General features: G+C 54.9%; 1 protein-coding gene across 2 annotated transcripts in view; it reads right to left on the reverse strand.

Annotated features, from left to right (window-relative positions):
- Positions 1–20,342, reverse strand: part of RAB11FIP5 (RAB11 family interacting protein 5) — a 35,164-nt gene extending 14,822 nt beyond the window's left edge. For both annotated transcript variants that reach the window (XM_054586861.1, XM_054586860.1), the window contains exons 1-3: positions 19,774–20,342; positions 914–1,350; positions 111–792 (exon numbers count right to left, since the gene is read on the reverse strand). In XM_054586861.1, the coding sequence (XP_054442836.1) occupies positions 111–792; positions 914–1,350; positions 19,774–20,204 (1,550 nt within the window). In that variant the 5' untranslated portion in view covers positions 20,205–20,342. The remainder of the gene's footprint in view (positions 1–110; positions 793–913; positions 1,351–19,773) is intronic.
- Between the last annotated feature and the right edge of the window lie 631 nt (positions 20,343–20,973).

Genomic DNA, 20,973 nt, shown 5'->3' on the forward strand with positions numbered 1-20,973 from the left:
GTCTGCCTGCCGGCCACGACATGGGGTCTGTCCTCCCAGCCCCGGGGTCCAGGCTGCAAACACCCCAGCGTCCTCCCCCAGGGGCAAAGCTTGTCTTGTCAAGGACATACCTGGGTTTCTGAGTTGGTTCCTTGGCTTCCCTCAAGCCAAACCAGCTACTCTTGACCTTTTCCTCCCCACTGGATGAATGATGCGGGGAGGCCCCCAGGGCGGGACCCCCTTTTTCCCCCAGAGAGCCACGGCGCCCCAACTCGCTCCGACTCAGCCCCTGATGGTGATGGTGGAAGAGGCCCATCCGGGGCTTCCGCTCCTCCTTCCGGGCCCCCTCCTTCTCCGCCACAGCCTCAGAGGAGGCCACCATGGGTGTGGCGACCTGCACAGGCTTCCCCTCTGGGAGCCGGGCCCCCTCCTCCTCTCCAGAGCGGCTGGCTCCAGGGGCCAGCCCTTTGGCCTGAGTGCTCAGCTCCTCCTGTCCAGGCACTGCCTCGGAGCTGCTGGTGCTGCGGCTGCCTCTGCCCCATGAGTCATCTGCTGGCCGAGGTCCCTCCTCAGAGGGCCGGGAGCCAGAGGGTAGAAATGGGCCCGAGATGGAGCTGCGGTGCCGCAAGAGGCCTTGGGGCTCCTCATTGTAAATGTGGCTCCCATTGACACAGAGAGAAGAGCGGGTGGCGGAGTCGAGATGGCCCTGAAGGTCGAGAAGGGCCCGAGGAGGAGCTGCTCGCATCTGGCTGGCCTCGTCGCTATAGGTCCTTTTGTGGGTAAACAACTTGGGGGATTGTGCAGAGTCCCTGCCTGGAAAGGAAGCACATGCAGGGTCAGCACAGGGAAGACAAGCCCTGCTCCCTTGCCCAGGGCCACCTCTGCACCCAACCTCCGCTGCCCTCCGCAGCAGGTGCGGTCCCTTGTCACTCACCCCCTTCGGTGGATAGCCAGCTGCTGCGGCTTGGGGAGCGGGTGAGGAGCTCGGCTCCGGGGCCCTGGTAGGCCAGGCTCCCGCTGGCTGAGGACAGCGTGCTGTCCGAGCCCAGCGAGGTGTTGGACTGGGTCAGGGACGACTTGCGCAGCTTGTTGCGGAGGAAGAAGCCTTTGGCTTTACCCATCTTTCCCAGGCTGCCCAGCTCGGGATCCTCTAGGGCACTGCTTGGGAGGATGGCAGAAGCAGATTCCAGGTCATACTTCTTCTTGCCCTTCATCTTGTCCTTGATCTTGCTAAAGGGGGACCGTGGCTTGTCCTTCATGGACAGGTCAAACATGCTGGCGCTCAAGTTGTTACGAGTGAACTGGATGGTGACTTGGATCTCCCCACGTTCCTTCTCCTTCTTGCCTGGCTTGGAGTGAAGCTTGTACCACCTGTGATGAGACCGGGACAGGAGGGGGGTTTGGGCAGAGCCCTAGTCACAGACACAGGGCCTCCGCCAGTGCCCATCACCTCCCAGGGCCCCTCCTTGCTTTTAGGGCCATGACAGCCTCTCACCATAGACTCCTGTTCTAACACACAGACCCGGCCTTCCAGGCCACAGGCATAGCTGAAAAACTATCCAAAAGTTTTCCCTGATGGAGAAAACCACATCCTGAGTAGGCAAAGCTCCTTGGTGTGCCCAGACAGGGCAGGGGATACCACGCCTTAGCCCCACCCACCCCAGCACCCTCCCTGGAGCTCAGAGACCTCCCCACCTCAGCCCCCACTACTGAAACTCTGAGGCTCAGAGGGGTGAGGCTGGGTCTGGGAAGGACTCCTACATCTCTAGGCCCTTAGTGCAGACAGACCTGCCCACATTTTTCCCTATTTACATCATCTCTCCTGGCCAGTCCCAGCCAAAACTCTGCTCTGAGCCACCAGTGAGCCCAGGAAAGAACAGCTCACCCAGAGCCCCGGGCCAGGCGCACAGGAACACTAGTGCATGGACACACACACCCACTCCCTGACTCACCACCCCAGGCCTTACCAGGAGCAGCTCTGCAAGACGGAGGAGCCGACAAGATGGCAGAAAGGGACTTAAGCAAGAGACCCAGGGAAGGGAAAGCACGTGTATCTGACGGGCATCTACTGTGTGTTACAGCGGAGCGCAGGGCTTCCTCTCTCACTTACAGCTCACATCAAGCCCCTGAGGTCCGAGACCCTAAGCCAATTTCACAGACCAGGAGGTCGAGACTCAGGGGTAGTCACTCATCTGAGAGCGAGCTGCCAGCACGGAGAGGGGAGCCGCGGAGCCAGGTTTTTATCACCCAAAGCCCATGTTCTTCCCACTATACACTCCCAGAAAGACCCCTAACATACATGGCCAAGGTGGGTGGAGCCCACCCTACAGGGGAGGGGTGTGCAAGGAGCTCTTCCTTCCTCTGCTTCCCAAATCCTCCTCTCCAACCGCTCAGACTCCCAGCGGAAGGCCCAAGAAGGAAGGGCTGGCCAAGAGGTTTCTGCCGCTGGCCGCACCACACGCCGTCTGTGGGGAGCACCTAACCCCTCCCATCCTTCCCCTCCCAGGCCCCTAGCCCAGGTCACACGATGACCATCTCCACAGACATGAGTGGAGAGATTCTGCAGAGACTAAACCAGAGAGGTTCTGAACTTAGGGACACCAAGCCTAAATGATGGGGTCAGGCACAGCTGAAAACAGGAGCAAGTGACAATCAGGCCCCTTTCTCACACTAGCACACACATGTAACCTCCCTAGCGCATAAGAACTGAAATAAAAAATTCAAAGGATGTGTTCCAAGATAAACTGGAAGAAATCTCCAGAATGTAGAAGGACAAAGATGAGGTGATTATTAGAGGTCAACCCAAGGAAGCCCACCACCAAGTAACTGGGGAGTCTAACCAGAGAACAGAGTCTGCTCCCATGTGTGAGGGACTTGGGGGTCTGACCTCCCATCCACAATATAAGACAAAAGCTGAGCAACCTGAAAATCAGCAACTCACAGGGTATTTTAGGGCAGTGAAACTATTCTGTATGATACTAAAAGAATATATACGTGTCATTATACATTTGTCATAACTCATAGACTATAAAACACAAAGAGTAAACCCTATAAGTTAATAATAACATATTGACATTGGCTCACCATTTGTAACAAATGTACCACATTAAAGCAAGATGTTAATAACAGAGGAAACTGGGAGGATTTAAGGAGCGTATGCAGGGAGCTCTCTGCACTTTCCACTCATTTTTCTGTATGCATAAAACTTCTCTAAAGCCCTGGCTGGTATGGCTCAGTGGGTTGAGTGCCGGCCTGTGAACTGAAAGTTTCTACTCCCAGTCAGGGCACATGCCTGGGTTGCTGGCCAGGTCCCCAGTCGGGGGCGTGTGAGAGGCAACTGATCGATGTATCTCTCACACATTGATGTTTCTCTACCTTTCTTTCTCCCCCACTCCCCCTCTCTCTACAAGTAAATAAATAAAATCTTCTTTTTAAAAAGTCTCTAAAACAAATGTTATTAACTAAGGAAAAAAAAAGACAGAGTATGTGCAAAGAACACAAAGAGGATGAAAAAATGAAGGAAAAAAATATAAGAAAGTTTTCCGTAATTGAAGAACATGAACACCAGGACAGAAAGTCCCACAAGCATGCAGCACAATGAATAAAGAAAGACCCAGCCAACAGGTTATCATTGTGTGGTCTCAGACCAGGAGGTATAAAAAGGAGACCTTGAAGGCTTCCAAAGTGGGGAGACAGGTACATACATTTAGGAATTGCAATAGCACTAGGTCCTCACTCGCGACACTGGGCACCGTATGGAATCTGGAAAGGCCAAGCCCTAGTTACTTTACCCACACCCGGCCTAGGCCCCAATTAGGGCAGGAAGATCCTGGGAGGTGGGGCAAAAGGGAAGTGTTTGGCCTCAGCCCAAACCCTCCAAGCCCTGTGTAGCTGGAAGCAGCAGGCTCAGACATCTTTTGCTGTGGCATCAAGGTCAGGGGCCCTCAGCCCCACTGGTCGCATTCCACACACCACAGCGTCAGCATGGTTATCTCGGGGAAGCGAGTCTGCAGGCAACTATCACTTCCGACGTTGTCTATTTGTGTGCTGCTTGAATTTTTTATAAGGAGTATATATTACTGTCATAATAGGAAAAAGATACAAGAAAATGCCTGTCCCCACAGAATGGACTGCTCGCTTGTCCCGCCACCCCCTCCGAGGAAAAGAGGGTGTCTCACTAACCCAGGGTGAAACTCAGGTCCTCTGCCCAAAGACCCTTGTCCCCTGCCCTTCCCAGCCCTCTCCTCTATAAGGTCACCTTTGCTTCTCCTGCTGTTCTCCAGGGAATTTGGGGTTCTCTCTGGACTTGCTTTTCAGGGAGGCCAGGAGGAGAAAGAAAAGACTTTCCTCACCATTTTCTGAGACTCTATCCAGAGCAGAGTGAGGCTGAGAATTGCCAGGACCTGCCTCTGGACACCCAGCTATTTCCCTGCCAACTTACCCTGCACTTCCCTCTGCCCACCAGGCCAAGCCTGAATGGGGCCCTGCTGGTGCTCAGGTACCCCAAGGACTTGACCACAGCAGGTGTTCCCCCAGGCACGTGACCTTCACAGGCTGAGATGGCAGGGTGCCACAGCCTACAGCTCCCAGACGAAAACTACATCCCTCACTCCCACCCCTGCCTTCTGCCTCCTCCTACCTGTCCACAGAGTCCCCCAAACAGGCCCCGGGCCTGCCAGACACTGCAGCTCACAAGCTACTTGAGGTTAGGAAGCCCTGGGTATTGCTGATGTGGGCTGACGATCCCTCAGTGAAATGATGGAGACTAGCTCTTTACCGAGCACGGCACACAGCAGATCCCAGAGCACAAGGCTCTGAGCATCGCATCTCTGCAGACTGAGGCTTCCACGGGGAATGAGACAACAGGGTCCTGTGCCCCAGTTCAAGTCCACGTCCCCTAGGAAGCTCTCTCAGTGGCCACCATCCTGTCCCAGTCCAACCCTCCTTCTGACCAGGTGAGTTCTAAACCAAAGTCACTCTACAACCAGATCTGGCCACACTGCCCTCTGACCAACTGGTACTGTCTTTCCCAGGTACCTGGGATCTCCCTAGCTCAAGTATGTGCCCTGTGGATACTTAAGGGGCATCCCCCCAGGCACATGGCTCCGAAGTAAAGAAACACTGCTGGCAGTAAAGCCTTGAGATGTTACAAGCCCACAGAGATTCGCTGCCCACACCCCCTCTGGTTTCGCCCTTGCTCTGCCCACCCCTTGCTCTGAGCTCTCTTCTGGATGCAGGTGGCAGCGCAGCACAGGAGCTCAGAGGGGCTCTGCACCCTCAGTGCACACCACTCAGATGTGTGTAACCTCCACCTACCAGGTCACTTCCCGAAGCCCCCGTTTCCGCGGCCATCCATTGCGGATACCACCCTATTGGGGCTGCTGAGAGGCGGACACACACAAAGCCCGGTCAGCATGGAGCCAATGCAGCCTATGCTCTCCCACAGCTGTGAGCTTCTGGGACGTTAATTTTGTTCTCAAATCCCTAACCCTGAGCCCTGTGCCTGGGCTTCAATGGAATCTGCCAGCGCCTTGAACAAATATCCTCACTTGGTTCCTCAGGAGTGGCCACAGAAGACAGCCCCATGCAAGGAGCAGCAGGGCCTCCTGCCCTGGTCTCTGGTTTCAGTTTCCCCTCCTTCTCAAACCTCCCTGACCCTGTGGGTGCAGGTGGGCCTGAGAGGACCACGCCTGAGCGGAGGGAGACACATGGCAGGGCTAGAGAAGCGGGAGGGAGACACGTGGCAGGGCTAGAGAAGCGGCAGAGCTGCCCGCATGGTGCGCTCACTGCACGCCAGGCTCTGTGCCCCTTTCACTGTGCACACAGCCCAGAAGACAGGGGCCATTCTCCCTGCTCTGCGGATGATGAAACACTTACAGAGAAGGTGCGCAACTTGCCCGAGGTCATGCAGCCAGTAAGTGAGAGTCCAAACTTGAACACGAAGGTGCCTAAATCCAGCCTTAGCCTTTAAGGTGAAGCATTTCTCATCAAGCGGCATGCAAACACTTAGGCTGGAAAAGCGCTGGACCTAGTAAATCCCAGACTCCCAAAGAGGCACAGAGATGAGGCATGAAGACCAGAAACCCATTCAAAGGGTTGGCGCAACCCCTGAGAAATCGCTGAGGAAAACTTGGGATTTGTCTTGTCCCCAGGCCATTAAATCTCGGTCTGAGAACAGCCCCCCATCAGGTCCAGAGTTCCTGACGACCGACCATGAGAAAGCTCTTAAAGGGACCCTGCTCCACCACCTTACCTCCTCCATGCTCCCATGGCCTGACAAAGTTCAGCAGCCCCCGTGTGAACTTAGAACTCAGCCCTCAGTCCCCTCCCAGGCTGGCTGGACCCCTCCCCACACACCACAGGGGCAGGGGACAAAGGTGGGACGCAAGGAGTAGGGGACTTGCTGCCGCACTCATTAGCAGACCAAAGCCCTACTTACTCCTGCTAGTGGGCTCCCGGACTCACCATACCCGGCTCTCCACCCATCTCTCTGGGCACACAGCTGGGCTAACAGCTGCCACACAGCATGACTGGAAGAGCCGAATGCTCTGGGAGGGCCAACCTAGGGCAGGTGCCAACACGGGCAAGTGCCAGGGCGGTGGGGGCCGTGACAGCCTCAGGCCCACCTGACTCACTTCCAGTTCTTATGGGTCCAAATTCAGCTCATGACCCAAATAATCATGTCCCTTCCTGAGCCCCGACACGTCGTTTCAGACCCCAAACCCAAGAACCATCTTTGTCTCTTTTTCCCCGGCAGCCCACATCAAAACTTGGAACTCTTTTAGCTCTAACTGCAAATTCCACCTAGAATCCGAACCCTGCACCGGTGTCGCCCTACCGTGCAGTCCACCAGCAGCTCCCGCTGGACACTGCAGTTCCCTGCGCGCCGGCCTCCCTGCCGTCCGTGCTCCGCCCAGCACACAGCTGGGGCCAGGCCACACCACTGCCACACCTCAGGGTGAGGGACAGGGCCTGTCTTTTGGTTCCTGGCTCCCTTGACTCTGTGTCTCTCATCCCGCACTGGCCTTCCTGGTGCCCCTGAACCCAACAGGCATATGCCCACCTCAAGGCCACTGCACCAGCTTTACCCTTTGCTGAGACACAGGCCTAGATCTCAGGCCATGGGTCACTCACTCACTCACACCAGTTTCCCTGAACCTCCTCAGTCCTCCATGAGTACCCCAGCTACAATGGTCCCTTATTCTATTTTATTTTTTAAGCATACTTACACCACCTGACGTGTAGTGGAGCAGTAGAGTAGCATTACCTACGTGTGTGATCGTGCACATGTGCGTGTGAGCATGCATGTATCCCACACAGGAAATGAGGTAGGTATGCACGGCCATTGAACGTCCGTCTTCGCCTGCTCTACAGGCAGCAACTTCATTCTGCTCATCTCTGCTCCCCCAGCACTTAAAGTAGTGGACACTCAAATATCTGTTCAATGAACTAACAAATTGGTCTGTGAATTGACTTAGGAACTTGATTGTCCCTGGTCGTAACTGAACAATTGTGTAATGTTTCTGTCATTCTCTGTCATTAAAAATCTGCAGGCCTCACCCATGACAGCGGGCCACCCAAAGAGCAACAAGAGGGCTCCCTGGCCACCACCCTTCAACAGGAGCCCCCAGAGGGAAGGGGCCACAAGAGCCAGGCTTCAATGGGACGGTTCTCAAAGGGGACCTTCTTTAACTCTGAGACCGTCATCCCTCATCTCTGAGCTAAGAATCTCATTAATTCCCCTGAGAGAGAAGGCGCCAACCAGGTTTGGGAAGTGCCCAGACTCATGAACGAAGGGGGCTGTTGATCGCATTCTAGCCCGTCCCCAGGCCACTAGTCTTACCACCATTAACAGCTTCACCTCTCAGGGTACTATGCTCAGCACTCGACACACCAGATTATATCCTACTCATCATTTTAACGGCCTGCGAGTAGGTGTGGGAGGCAGACGCCGAGAGTGGCTGTCGGCATAGGCTTTGAAGCCAGCCTGCCCGGTTTAAGTCCCAGCCCCACCCCTTATATCTGTGTGACCTTGGGCAGGTCACCTCATCTCTCTATGCCTCAGTTTCCACACCTGTGGGGGTAATGGAAGTCCATTCCCCTCACAAAACTCTGTAAGGATTTAGTGGATTGTGTGTGGAGCACTCAGAGAGTAGGGACTGGCACATGGGCAACGCCATGCAAGCGTCAGATCACATGTTTTTGCAGATGCAGACGCAGGGCCACAGAGGAGTCCGCTGGGTTAAGTGTCATGGTTAGTTTCAGTTAGTAGGAGAGCCAGGACGTGCATTCAGCCTCCCTGTCTCCAGAGCCCCCGCCTTGACCACTGCACTGGAGACACACACCCTCTGCAAGTAACACACACGCACACACTAATCTCTAAGTGAAATTTAGCATTTTTCTCCAATTATGAATTTTTATAACAGTAGTAGTAGAGTAGCAGTGCCTGTGACTATGTCACCAGGAAAAACCAGATATTTTCATATCACATTACAGCGGTTACAGATGTCACAAAATACTGCCTATACCCATCACTACTTTGAACTTTAAATTTACTAGGTCACCACTGGATCACATTATTTAATTCAGTAATAAAGTCCATGTTGCTTTACCAAAAGTTTTAATATGTTGATAAATGTGCTTTGGTATCATTGGTGTACTTTGTAATTCTACACAGTTGAAGATCTTGTCCTGAAAAGAGGTTTATGGCACAGAAAGGGCCACGAACACCTGCTCCAGAGTGGGGCGGGCACAGAGGCAGCCTCAGTGGGTGGCACCCAGCTGAGCTCTCAAGGCAGAGGACAGGCACTGCTCCCCAGACTCCACTTGGGGGCCTGGGAGGGCCCGGCGACGGGCAAGAAGCTGGCCCGCGGCTCTGAGACGCCCCAGCGTCACGCTACGGTGCTCAGCCTGACCCTCACATACGCTGCATGCCAATGAAGGTCACTCCAAAGAAACAAAAACAGCCAAGTGTACCTGCTAACGGGGGTGCAGGCTGCTCCCAGAGCTTGTTTTGATCATGACCCCAATACCACAACCTCCAGCTTAGTTCCCACCTGAGCCGCACCTGCTACCGCTGCAGCCCGCCAGGTCTGTGGCTTCTTTTCTGGTGGTGGCCACAGCCCTGGCCTCTTGAGAGTCTGGCCTCACCTCAGGCTCGTGAACAGCTACCACCATGCTGGGAGGAGGGGTCAGCAAAACTGACAACTGCAGACTCGATCTCCACCCGAGGCAAAAGAAACCAATGGGCCCTTAGGAAAGACAACTGTGCTGCACTATGTACCGGCTGGAGGGTTTTCCAGAAGGAAAAGTGAGGAGCCAGCACAAACAAGGTGAAGGAGAGGAAGAAATCCTGATCCAGTTTTCCTTTCCTGGCCTCCCTCTCCACATCTAGTTTCCCTGGAAAGTTAGTACAAATGGGGGGTTTCAGGGTTCCAGAGGCGGAAGACAGGGACTCACAAAGTATGTGTTGGGAAAAACTGTGGGAGGAAACACCTAAACATCTAACTCTCCATAACACTGTCTGTCCCGGATTTCCAATCCAGACCAGCCACTGGCCAATTCAAGTGACATACAGATTAAATCATTGCCCTCCAAAGGCCTGCAGAGATGTGCTGCCCGGCCCTGCGTCCCATGGCTCAAGAGACCTGCAGCCTCCACTTCAGCAGGAAACGCCTACCAAGTAAATGACTGGTATCTTGCACACTATTCTGCAGCAGGGGGTGTTTTTAATTTGAAAGTCATCATTAACTGAAAAATAATGGCAAAATATTGTCATTCCTGCAATTCCAGCCTGCCATTTCTATGTCAAGTGACCAAATAGTTGAAAGGGAAAGCTCTTCCTGATGGCAGGTTCCTGACAGACCAGAAGAGAAGGCAGAACTGGAGAGCTAGGGGGCGATCCCCACCGGTGGATTCTGACGCAGGGGGAGGAAGACTGAGGGAGACTTCCTAAGGGCTGGGTTGGGCTCACAGCCAGAATCCACTGCTGAATCTGGGCCTCAGTGCAGGTGAATGCGGCCTGTGAGGCCCCGCAGCAGGAAGCCACCGGCAGGAAAGGACTCCGGCTGGGAGGTGGGGCCTGAGAAACAGGCCTTCCAGGCCTTGCCCTCAGGGGCTGGAGAATCAGGGCAAAGTGTGCCAGCAGGAGCCCTGCAGCCAGGGTCACAGTGGGGGGTATTCTCAAGGACAGGGGACTCGGCTCCCCAACCAGGGGAGGGCTGAAACAAGAGAGGGGACTGTTAAACTGGGAGACCTACCGCCAGGCCAGGCGCAGTCTGGGAGCTCTGTTTGGATCTCGACTCAACAAACCACCTATGAAGACAGAGTTCTGGTATCAGGGAAATTTGAATATGAACTGGATGTTGGATGGTTATTACGGAGTTGTTGATTGTGTGTGTGTGAAAACAGGATTATGGTTATATTTTTCTAAAAAGCCTCTGGATCTGTTGGAGATGGCTGAAAACACATATTGAAGCATTTAGGGCACATTGACTTACTTGTACTCGCTTCTCCTCCACCTGAGACTAGCAGTGGGTTTATATGAGACCCCTGAGGAGGGCCAGGAGGCAGCCCCCGCCCCCCTCCTCCCCCGCCATCCTATGACTGAGCCCAGCTCCTGGTCCTGTCTCGAGCCTTGTGCTAGCCCTTGTGCTAGCGCTAACAACTCCACATGGCGCGGCCCCAGCATGGGGCCTGGCACATGGGACCCTGAGCCTGTCCTGGCACTCACCACGTCCGAGGCATAGGGAACTGACCAGAGGGGGCCTCAGCCAGGCCTCTGCTCAAAACATTGCCTGAGAATCTGCCAGGAACAAGAGAACAAATAAAGGGATGTCCTCCAGGAGCTCCTATCTTGTTGGGGAAACAAGATAGCCACATAAATAAAGGAAGAAGGTGATCGACACCACAAAAATGCACGACCAAACTACACAGGAAGGTTAAAGGGAAGCAGAAAGATGATCTCAGGAGAGCTGGGGAATGACATGGCATTTACACTGGGCCTGGAACAACAGGCAGGAAGGAGGCAAAGACAGGGGTAGGGGGACATTCCGGGTGCAAAGAACAGAATATGCAGATGTCCAGCGCTGGACAGGCAAAGTCGGGCAGGAAGGCGCTTTGCGGGGCACAAGAGACTGCCTCTAACATCATGCTAAAGAGCTGTAATGTTATTCTGGCCCTGAAGAGCACTGCAGGGTAGGAAACAAGGACAGGGCCTTATGGAAGCAGTGCTGTCGGAAGAGCGACAAGCAGCAGGGAAAGGGGCGGGGGGGGGGCGGGAGGCTGGGGAGGCTGGCTGGGGGCGGCACAACGCAGGGTGGGTGCCGTGGCTGGGCTGACCAGAGCAAATCCTTAGGCCTTAGCAGTTATTTCTTATCTTAAATTAATACACTGACATTCTGGTTTATAAAAAGGCAGCAGAGGCTGCCATAACAGTCCAGAACAATGAAAGGAAAAAAAGGAAAAAAAAAAACCAAAAACCCTAAACTAGGACAGGAGCAATGGGGAAGCTGGGAGGGGCCAGCCTGAGTCCCCTTGCAGCAGCTCGGCAGCTCCCAGGACCTACTGACAGCAGCAACTGTCACCCACCCTACATCCCCGCCACCTAGGGCGTGATCCCCGGACACCTTCCCACCCCTGCTGGATAAACGAGATGGAATCCACAGGGCTCGGCTAGTCCCAAAAATAAGTTGAAGAAAAAGATTTTTTAAGGGCATAGGGGGAAAACCCCAGCAGGTTGGGAGGGCAGGAGACTTGGGTTCTAGTCCTAAATCTGACTTACAAAGCAGCTTTAATTGAGCCATTTCACTTCTGTTAAAAAGGGTGACCAAATAAGCCAGTTAGAGGCAGAGAGAAGCGCCAACTAAAACTGTTATTAATTAGAGTTTGGAGAGACCCTGGAAAACCTTCCCTAGAGCCTCCCCCATCCAAATACCATCCCTCCTCTCCAAATCCCCCCAGGAGCCGTCGCGCTCACAGTCAGAGAGGCAGGCCAGTCCGCCTCTGGCTCCCCGCACCCGCAGCCTAACCCCCGCTTAGATTTGGTATCTATAGTAGCACTGCAAGCCCGACAGAACCATAGGACAGGACAGCACCTCTTATCAGGCCAGAAGATGACTCTCATCGCCTCCTCTGACATGCTGCCTGGCACCGACAGTCCCGGAGACGGTCCCTGCAGCCCAGAGCCATCACTTCATTAGTCGCCCCTGTTTCCCTGGGCACAGCTCACTCAGCTCCCCGCAGACCCAGCCAGGTTCGCCTCCCACCCTCCTGGGCACAAGCATCTTGGCGAACACCCCTCTCCTCATCCCTCCCACTGCCGGAGGCTTCGAAGGCCTGTCACCGTCAGCGGCCTCAGACATGGCCATGACCTCACTCACCTCACAGGAAAAAAAGCTGTAAAAAATGCCTGGAGACCAGTCTGACCACCACAGATAGCAACAGAAAGTATGTATGACCAAAAGCACAATGTAGGGGAAAAAGCACTGGGCTTGGAGGTCAGAAATCTGGCTGCCAGGAATGAGTCATGTGACCTTGAACAGGCCATTCTACTTCTTGAGACCCCAGGCTTCATATCTATAGAAATGGGGGTCACTCGGCCTGCCTTCAGGGAAGAACAAAATGAGGTGATGCTGGAAAAGCACTCTGAAAAGTAGGGCAAACCACACATAAAGCTTTGGATTTATTGTCTATCCGGAGCCTTTTATAGGCTGTCATCAGCCCGATGGGAGAGAGGTGGCCCAGGACCAACCAAAGACAGCTCTGCCCAGGAGAAGGGAAGGAACCAGCAAGATGACCTCTCCCAGGGGGTCTATGGCAGACAGAAGAATAAGGAAGAAGTTCTGTTTAACCATGCACACACACCCCCCTGCCCCTACCCTAGTTTGCTCCTAACCCCACACTCGCCCCATCTAAGAGTCTCGGGTCACAGAGGTCAAACCTAAGTAGCGCCTCCCCTCCGCCTGAGCCTCGGTTCAGATTCACTGCAGGTAGAGATGAACAACAAACATCCCTTTGTGGGGAGGTCAGGCTGACCATAGGCAGAGACCCTTTATGTGTTGAGAATGTTGTATTTGTGCAAACAGAAAAAAAAAGGAGGATGAAGAGGAGAAAATACATAATGCATTGGCTTTTAAATGTGTGGAATAGCTTTGGAAGGTTACACAATTACTGGTAATGCTGGTTGAATGTCAGGACAAGGGAGATTTTTCATTGTGTATCCTCTGTACCTTTAGAATTTGAACCAGGTGAACTACTCAAAAATAAGTACAAAGTAAAGGCCGTTTTGCTGGGAGAAACACATAGGAAACTAAGCTTGGCTCCCTTCCACTTCCTACCACGCTCACCTCCCCCTCCAGAGGGGCAGCCTTCCTCCCAGAAATTTGCCCAGCCCTCCTGCATCCCTCCAGGAAGCCCACCCTGATTGCTCCAACCCTGGTGAGTTTGCCCTTTTTCTGTCCATTTCCTTCTCTCGTACTTTTTATATGCTGCTTTCTACGTTAAACATCCTTGCTGGGTAAGCCTTGTCTCAAACATATTTTCACCCTTTTAGGGAAAGGGCTATGCATTTTCTCTCTCTTGTTTTCCCCAAAGCCCTGACCCAGGCCCAGTCGTGGCCCAGTCCTTGCTTCCTAAATGTCGAACAAAAGAAAAAACAAAAAGCACACTCATCTGCATTGCTATAGGGGGAGGAACTGGATGGTTCCTGAGTGCTCTATCACAGCAAAACAAGTCTGGGATGTCTTGGGAAAGGTCAGAAGTCTTGTATCTGCTGATGCTCCTGGGCGCTGCTCTACTGTATGAGTCAGGGGAGCAAATCTCCTTGCGGTGGGGGGAATACCCACACCAAGGCCGCTTCCCAGGCTTCCCCTGACTCCTGGGACACTGTGGTGGCAGCGATGCCTTTCTTTCCAAAGTGCCAGGCAACACCCCCAACCCAAGACAGACACACAGACACAACAGACACAGAGCCACAGACCAAACACGCTTATCTCAGTCAGCCAAGGCCTCACACTGGAGAAGCAGGTTATGCTAACAGAGCCCCCAGGCCAAACCCTGAGGTCTGCTTTGGGGAGGAGAAAGGAACCCTCAGAGGACAGCTGCTGAGCACACCTGGTGCCATGCTGAGCCGAATCGAATTGTGGGAGATGTGGAAGAACACTGAGGTGGGCGGTAAGGCGTGGTGACAAAGGACACAGAATGTACAGCCAGGCATCTGGGTCTAACTCCCGGCTCTGTCATGTACAGTGTGCCTTAGAAAAGTCACTTTGCCTCTCTGTGTTTCCCCATCTGTTAAACACAGGAACAGTACCCATGTCTCTAGAGCTTGCTGTCAGCTAAATTAAGTCAAGGCCTCAGAACAGTGGGAACACCTAGAAAGGGCTTAATAGATGATACACTAGGCCGACGAGGCAATAATAATCCTCCAGAACAGAGTGCCATGTGCTGTCGGTGTGGGAACTCGGAGAAGGCGGAGTGGAGACGGGCTCTCTGACGGCCAGCTGCCGGGTCTGTGGTGTACGTCCCCTCTTCAAGGAGGCCTTCCCTGACCATAGCTGACTCTAAGGGCTCTGTTGCTCCCAATATCGCCAGTGCTCCCTGGGTAGGTGCCAAAATACAGCACCTGGCTGTGGCCCTTCCTCCAAATGTGGGGGTCCACCTTCCTGACAAGACCGTCCCCTCCAGGCACGGAGGCTGGGGTGTCCATATCCCCCTGCGGCCCCTCTCAGCCTCTTGCCAGGCACTCCAGAAAGGCCTTGGGATTAGATGCCCACCAGGTCTGTGGATAAGCCTCAAGGCCCCCCTCCCATCTCAGCTGAAATGACCCCCTCTCAGTGAAACCCCACAGGCACATCCACTGAAAATGCCTTGGGTTGCACACGGGGACCCAATGCTGTCTCTCCTGGTGCCAGGGCCTAAGAGAGGCCACACAGAGCCCCACCCTCCCTAATTGCTGAGTAGCTGACAGCACGTTGCTCTCCCTCCCCAGCCTCAATTTCCACAGATCTAAGCACTCTTCTAGCTCTGGCATTAGAATTCCAGGATTAAGGGCTGTGCTTCCCCACCCCACCCCCAGGTCAGCTGAAGGTGGAGGTGGCCAGAGACGAAGCCCCACCCCGTACAACAGCTCTGAGACACTGCCTCCTGGGAGATGAACTTTCAGGGTCCCTGCTTGCTTCCTGCTCACTGATGTGAGGCCTGGGCCAGCCCCACACTCTAGGGGGGAGAAAGGACCTAAGGGGTCCCCGGGCAGCTCAGTGAGAAGCAACGCAATCTGACTCTTCCCTGACAGGGCTGCTGGTCCATACTGTGGACTTATTTTTATTACTTGGTCGTGAGGAAGGGCAAAGCTTCTTGATGACCACATCGTGTTGCAAAGGACTGGGAAAAAAGGAGTCCTGACTCCCAGAGAACACACAGAGCTCATGTCATTGTGTTCATTATCTGTCCCTGAGTGGGGGGGTGCAGAGGAGGGCAGGGGAAACATCTGGACAAGGCAAGTCACAGCACAAGGTAGCAGTAATAACAAATGAGGCGGGCAGCCTACATCAGAGGAAAGGGACAGCCCTCAAGGTCACCTGGGATGGAGGCTCTGCTGAGTTGTGCCTGTCCCCGACTGCCCACAGGGAGGGGAGAACAGGGCAGAAATGGGGTCCCTGCCCTGTGCCAGATGCAGAGGAAAGCGGAAACTGCTGTGCCAGCCAGGCGGAGCCGCCCAGTCTGACAGGGGCCTCACTTCCTACCCCTCCCCATTCCCCCAGACACTGCTGCTCAAGCAACCCCAAATAAAACTGTCCTACAACTAAGGGAGAGGGAGCCTCCTGCGTCCTAATGACTGGCTTCTAAGTACAGCCATACCCTTCGCCCAGCCACACCCTTTGCCAGCAGCCAAAGCAGACTTCCCAGGCAGTCCCACGGGCCTCCACCTCCAGGTCTGGGGCTGGAACAGAGCCAAAGAAGCCAAGGACCCTTGTGGCCTCAGCTGCTTCCTGAGGACCAGTCACACTCGGAGAGAAGGCTGTGGAGTCATGTGCCATGCGCATGCAACAGGGCTGTGCCAGGCCTCTGGAGGCTAAGGGACAGGCGGACACCCTCAAAGACCACCCCAACCTTAGGCCGAGAGGCTGCATTTTCGTCAGGGTGCCTCCCCTGGTGTCCCCAAGTCCACCCTCCTCAAGAGTTCTCAGGCCAGAAGACTCTGCTCTCAAACCTAAGTCCTCCTCAGCCACATGCCTCCCAGAGGCTCCTTGTAAAACCAATGGCTCTGTCTGACCAGGGCTGACAGCCTCTGAGGGGGCCAGAGTTAGCAACTTGTAACCTGTCCATGGTCACAAGTTTTACTCTTTGGGATGAAAAAAGAAAAACTGGTCCCAACCCAAATCACGCCCAGAGCTTCAGCTTTCCCAGGGAGCCAGGCTCTAACCCCTGACCCAACAAGCCTGGGACAGGGGTTCTTTAAGGCAGGACCACTTTACTCCACACAGAGCACCCACTGGTGTTCTGGGAAGGGTGCTGAAGGTGAAAGCCAGCGGGGAAATAGTGGAGAAGCGCTCAGGATTTTCAGATCCATGATGGTCTATATTCAGCTTTACTGAGCAGAAAAGGTTGGAACCAATTTCCTGTTATTACATTAAATTTTGTTTTGAGAATTTCTCCTCTAATTATTTGGAAAGTCTCCAGTGAAATCCCTCATCTCAAAGAGTACCACACGGACAAAGGGTCTTTGGGGTTCTTTGTGCGCCCAGCACCCCAGCCACCACCATCACCACCACCACGCAAAGCAAGACCCTAAGAATAACACCAACACTAACACGCTTGCTATGATTCTGGAACGATATTAAGGCTTTTATAGATGTTGTCTTATTTTATCTGCACAATTCTATTATTATCACGACCTTTGTAGAAATGAGGAAACAGGTTAAGTAACTTGCCTGCTAATAAGTCACAGAACTGGAAGTGAAAACCCAGCCTCCAGGTCCTAAAACCCTGAGCTGTCCTGTCTTTCTGAAAGGGCAGAGGCCGCTCCGGACCAGGCTGCTGGCGGAGACAGGTGCAGGCTGACCCAAGCTTGGCTTCGGGACTGCAGGCTCTCCAAGCCAGCCGTAGTTCTTGAACATCTAGCAATGAAGAGAGTGCTGGAGGGCTGTGAAGGGCCACCCGTTTCATCAGGGACTCTCATACATCTGCTTGTACCCTGCCACCCACAATCCTTGGGCTTTCCCAGGCTCTAAGTGCTATATTGTATTCCCCCATCACATGAGAGGCTCTTCTAGGCCAGGGCATGTCTCCCAGATCAGACATTGTTACCAAAACTTCTCTCTACCATCACTGCTGTTCTCTGACCACCAACCACATCCAGAAACTGCACCAGATACATTAACTGCTTTTCTCATTTCATCCCTTACGTCAGTCCAATAAAGGTGTAAGTTAGCCCCATTTTACAGATGAGAAAACAGAGGCACCAAGAGTTTACCTGACTTGCCAGAGGCTGGCAGGTTTGGTACTGGAATCTGGGCTGTGCCATTCCACAGGCCCCTCCTCTTAACTGTGAGGCTGCCATTCCCCACCCAGGGTCTTTCTTGGTGACACAGGACTACCATCTGCCCTCCTTGAGATCACCATATCTGGTTCCTGGAGTTAAAGTGTGATACTGTTCTTTTCCACCATTACCCAAAACTGGGGAAGGTACAGTGTGGTCCTCTCCATCTTGCCCTCTCCCCACTGGACAATGTGCAGACTCACTGTCTCACAGCCCACACCAGAACGCTCCAGGAAAGGCCACCGGGAGTGGCCATCAGAGCCAACGACGGGAGGTGGGGACTGCAGTGGGGGCAGCAGCCCTCGCCCTCTGGTGGCGGGCACGCCGTGAGGGCCAGCATACTAGAAGAGCAGGCCGATTTCACAGCCTCTTCCTCTGTCCACCACAAGTGTCCCTCTCCTCCCCGTCCCCTCAAGATTCGATAAATAATCCAGGTCGATGCATCAGAAGAAAGGCAGCGAGTTGGATATGGAAAGATCCTGGTGGAAGTATCACTTTTATCAAGGCAATTAAGGCTTCCATTCCAATTAAGGGGTGGCAAGTCAAATTCTCCAAGATGAGCTGTCCGTAGCTAAAAAAGGCCCACCTGGACCTACAGGCAAAAACAGCTCAGCTGAGGAAGGTCCACAGCCCCAGAAGAATCCTAGGGCAGGAACTGGAGGGGGGAAAAAAAAGGCCCCGCCCCAAGTCAATGACCTCAGAGAAGGCCCTCCCTATAAGCCTAAAGGCTTTTTTTGTGTCTCCCAGATGTGTCATCTGCTAGTCTAGTCAGATTGGCGGAGAGGTGGAGGTTGAAGGACTAAGAAAGAAAGAGGTACAGTGAATTTGCAAACAGGGGCCTCTTCAGAAAAAGAAAGGGCTAGGAGGTCCAGGGGAGAGATTTCCACCCCACACCCACCCCCTTGGGCTCCCTGAGCCAGGAAGGAGGGAGAGGACAGAAAAGGGGAGGAAAAAAACAAAACAAGGACCAAGCTATACCACATGATCCCACACCCAGCAACCAAACAGCAAGTCATGAGGGAAAGAGAGGAGGCTAGGGGAGGGGGGCAGGCAGCCGGATCACAGCCCTGCAGGGACCTGCCCTGTGCTTCCCACCCCAGGCCACTAAGAGCCACGAAGGCCGTTCCCTATCCACATTTTGAAAAATGTTCAAGGTCAGATCTTTTTCTATCCAACCTCTGCTTTCATTTGGGTCTGCACCAGGCTCATCATTCTCCTCCAGCCACCTTCCTAGATTTACTCAGTTGGATGTCATTCCACTCAGGCAAACCCTTCCAGACCTGTCCCCACGTACGGCACATCCCTGCCCTCATCCCGTTATCCTCCCCATCCAATGCTCATAAAGCCCAGGGGAAGTGTCACCCCAAAGTATCACTTGAGTGATCCGCAGCAAGTTGTCAGCCCCGGGGACTGGCCTTCAAATCCTGCCCAAGCCCAAAACAGGATATGAGTCCGAAGCCTTGATCTTCACACAGGAGGGAAGGTTAAATGCTGCCAAAATAAATGAATACCAAAAAACCCACTAGCCCTTCTAGGTGGAAGTGACTGGAAGATTGGCTCCTACTGTGCCTTACTTAACCCTGCTGCTGTTTCCACCTCAGGCAGGAAAGGCAGGAGCTTGAAGACTGATTAAAGTGTTTCTTTACTTAGAGGTACTCTAATTCTCAGAATAAGGACCCAGAGGGACAGGGTCAGGTGGGTGCCTCTAGGGGGAAGACGGCATTCCAGTTCCAGACAAAAAGCTGATGCCCTGGCGGGCTCCAGGTCTGGTGGGGGACCTCAGTTCAATCTGTCCTCGAGGAGAGCACTGCACCTTCCTTCCCTCACAGGGTGAGGCAGCGCCTCTCCACTCCCCTGCAGGCCTGGCTTAGGTCAGACGCCTGCAGTTCCCCTCCCCTCTCAGGAAAGAGGGAGAGGCCCAGAGGCCCTAAGAATGCCTCAAAATTTTTTCTTCTGGAGGTTCCCACAGTCCAAGATGGCTCTGGATCCCACTCCTAACTTTACTTGACAATTTACTCCTAACACTAGGCCACCATTCACACCTCCCCGGGCCCACCAGCGACCAAGCACAGCACAGCGCACGTTTGGGAGTGGGAAGGGGACCCCGAAATGCTTAGAACCAATTGATCGCTTAACGCCCTTGAGCGCCGAGGCAAAGGGCACACCGCCCAGGCCGAGGTTCGGGGTCCTGCTCTCCCACCCGCCCCGCCCGGAGAGGCCTTTAACCGTTTGTGTACCCTGTGCCCCTTACTCACTGTGTATGCTGGGCGCGGCCTGCGCCGAAGACCTCGTCCAGTGCCACGGTGGCCTGGCCCAGGAACTTGTCGACGCCGATGAGCGAGCGGTGCATGGTGGTGAGCACGAGCTCGCAGGCGGCGGCGGAGCCCGCGGCCCAGGGCGACGGGCCCGCATCGGGCTCCTGCGCCCGCAGCAGGCCGTCCAGGGCGCCGGGCGGAAGCTCGAAGGAGCACTCCTCGCGCCACTCGGGGCAGCCCTGGGTCTTCTCTACCACCGACGTGCTGTACTTCTCGCGGCCCACCTGGATCACCGTGTACGCGTCGCTGGTGCTGCCCGCGCCCGAGCTCTTGCCCCGCAGCCCCCGGGCCCGCAGTACTGTCACCTGGACGTGCGTGGGTAACCAACGGGAGGGCCCCGCCGCCGGCTCGGCGCCCCCCACTAAGGCCATGGCAGGAGAAGCGGCGGCAGGCGACAGCTGGCCCTACCTGGTGCGATCACCGGGACCAAGTGATAAACTGGGCAGCGGCGGACGGCTGTCAAGGGCGGGCTAGAAGAACCTCCGCCGCCGCCCGCACACCAGCCGCCGCAGCTGCGGGCTGGGCTGGGCCGAGACGGCCACCGCCTCCCGCCGCCCCACCTTCCCCCCGCCAGCCGCGCCGCGACGTCAGCGTCCCTCCCCTCGCCCCGCCCCGCGGCCGGTGATTCAGCCCCGCGCGGCGGTGCGGCAGTGTTGCGGAGGCCCTGGCCCCCGCGTGCTCGCTCAGGCCGCAACCGACCCGCCCGGAGCTGGAGAGAGCTGCCGAGCGCTCGGCCTCTGCAGAGGGGTGGGCGGGGCTCCCGCGTTGGCCCCGCCCCGGACTGGGGGCACCCGCTAAACCCCGCCTGCCACAGGGCCGGCCCGACACCCTCGGCGGGATCTTAAACGCCCGCTTCGAGCCTCCTGGCCAATCCCAAATCTTCTTTGAAGATGTCCCTGGTCTCGCGCTAAAACTGCCCCCACCCCCCCCTCTGGGGACGGCCCCTGGTGAAAGTATAAACAGCTGCCCTCCTCACGTCGAGACGCGCTCCCCCTCCACCAGCCCGTCCTTGTCCGGGAAGATGCCCGGGAGAAACCCGAAACGACTGCCGCTTCGCCACGTGACGGCCCCGCATCAGCGACCTGGAAGCAGGTGAGCTGCCGCTGCCAACCTCCGTGCGGGAGGGGACCACCGATGCGG

This window comes from Pteronotus mesoamericanus, unplaced genomic scaffold (assembly GCF_021234165.1).
Source record: "Pteronotus mesoamericanus isolate MK-2021 breed Mesoamerican mustached bat unplaced genomic scaffold, CSHL_Meso_final contig_98, whole genome shotgun sequence".
Classification (NCBI taxonomy): domain Eukaryota; kingdom Metazoa; phylum Chordata; class Mammalia; order Chiroptera; family Mormoopidae; genus Pteronotus; species Pteronotus mesoamericanus.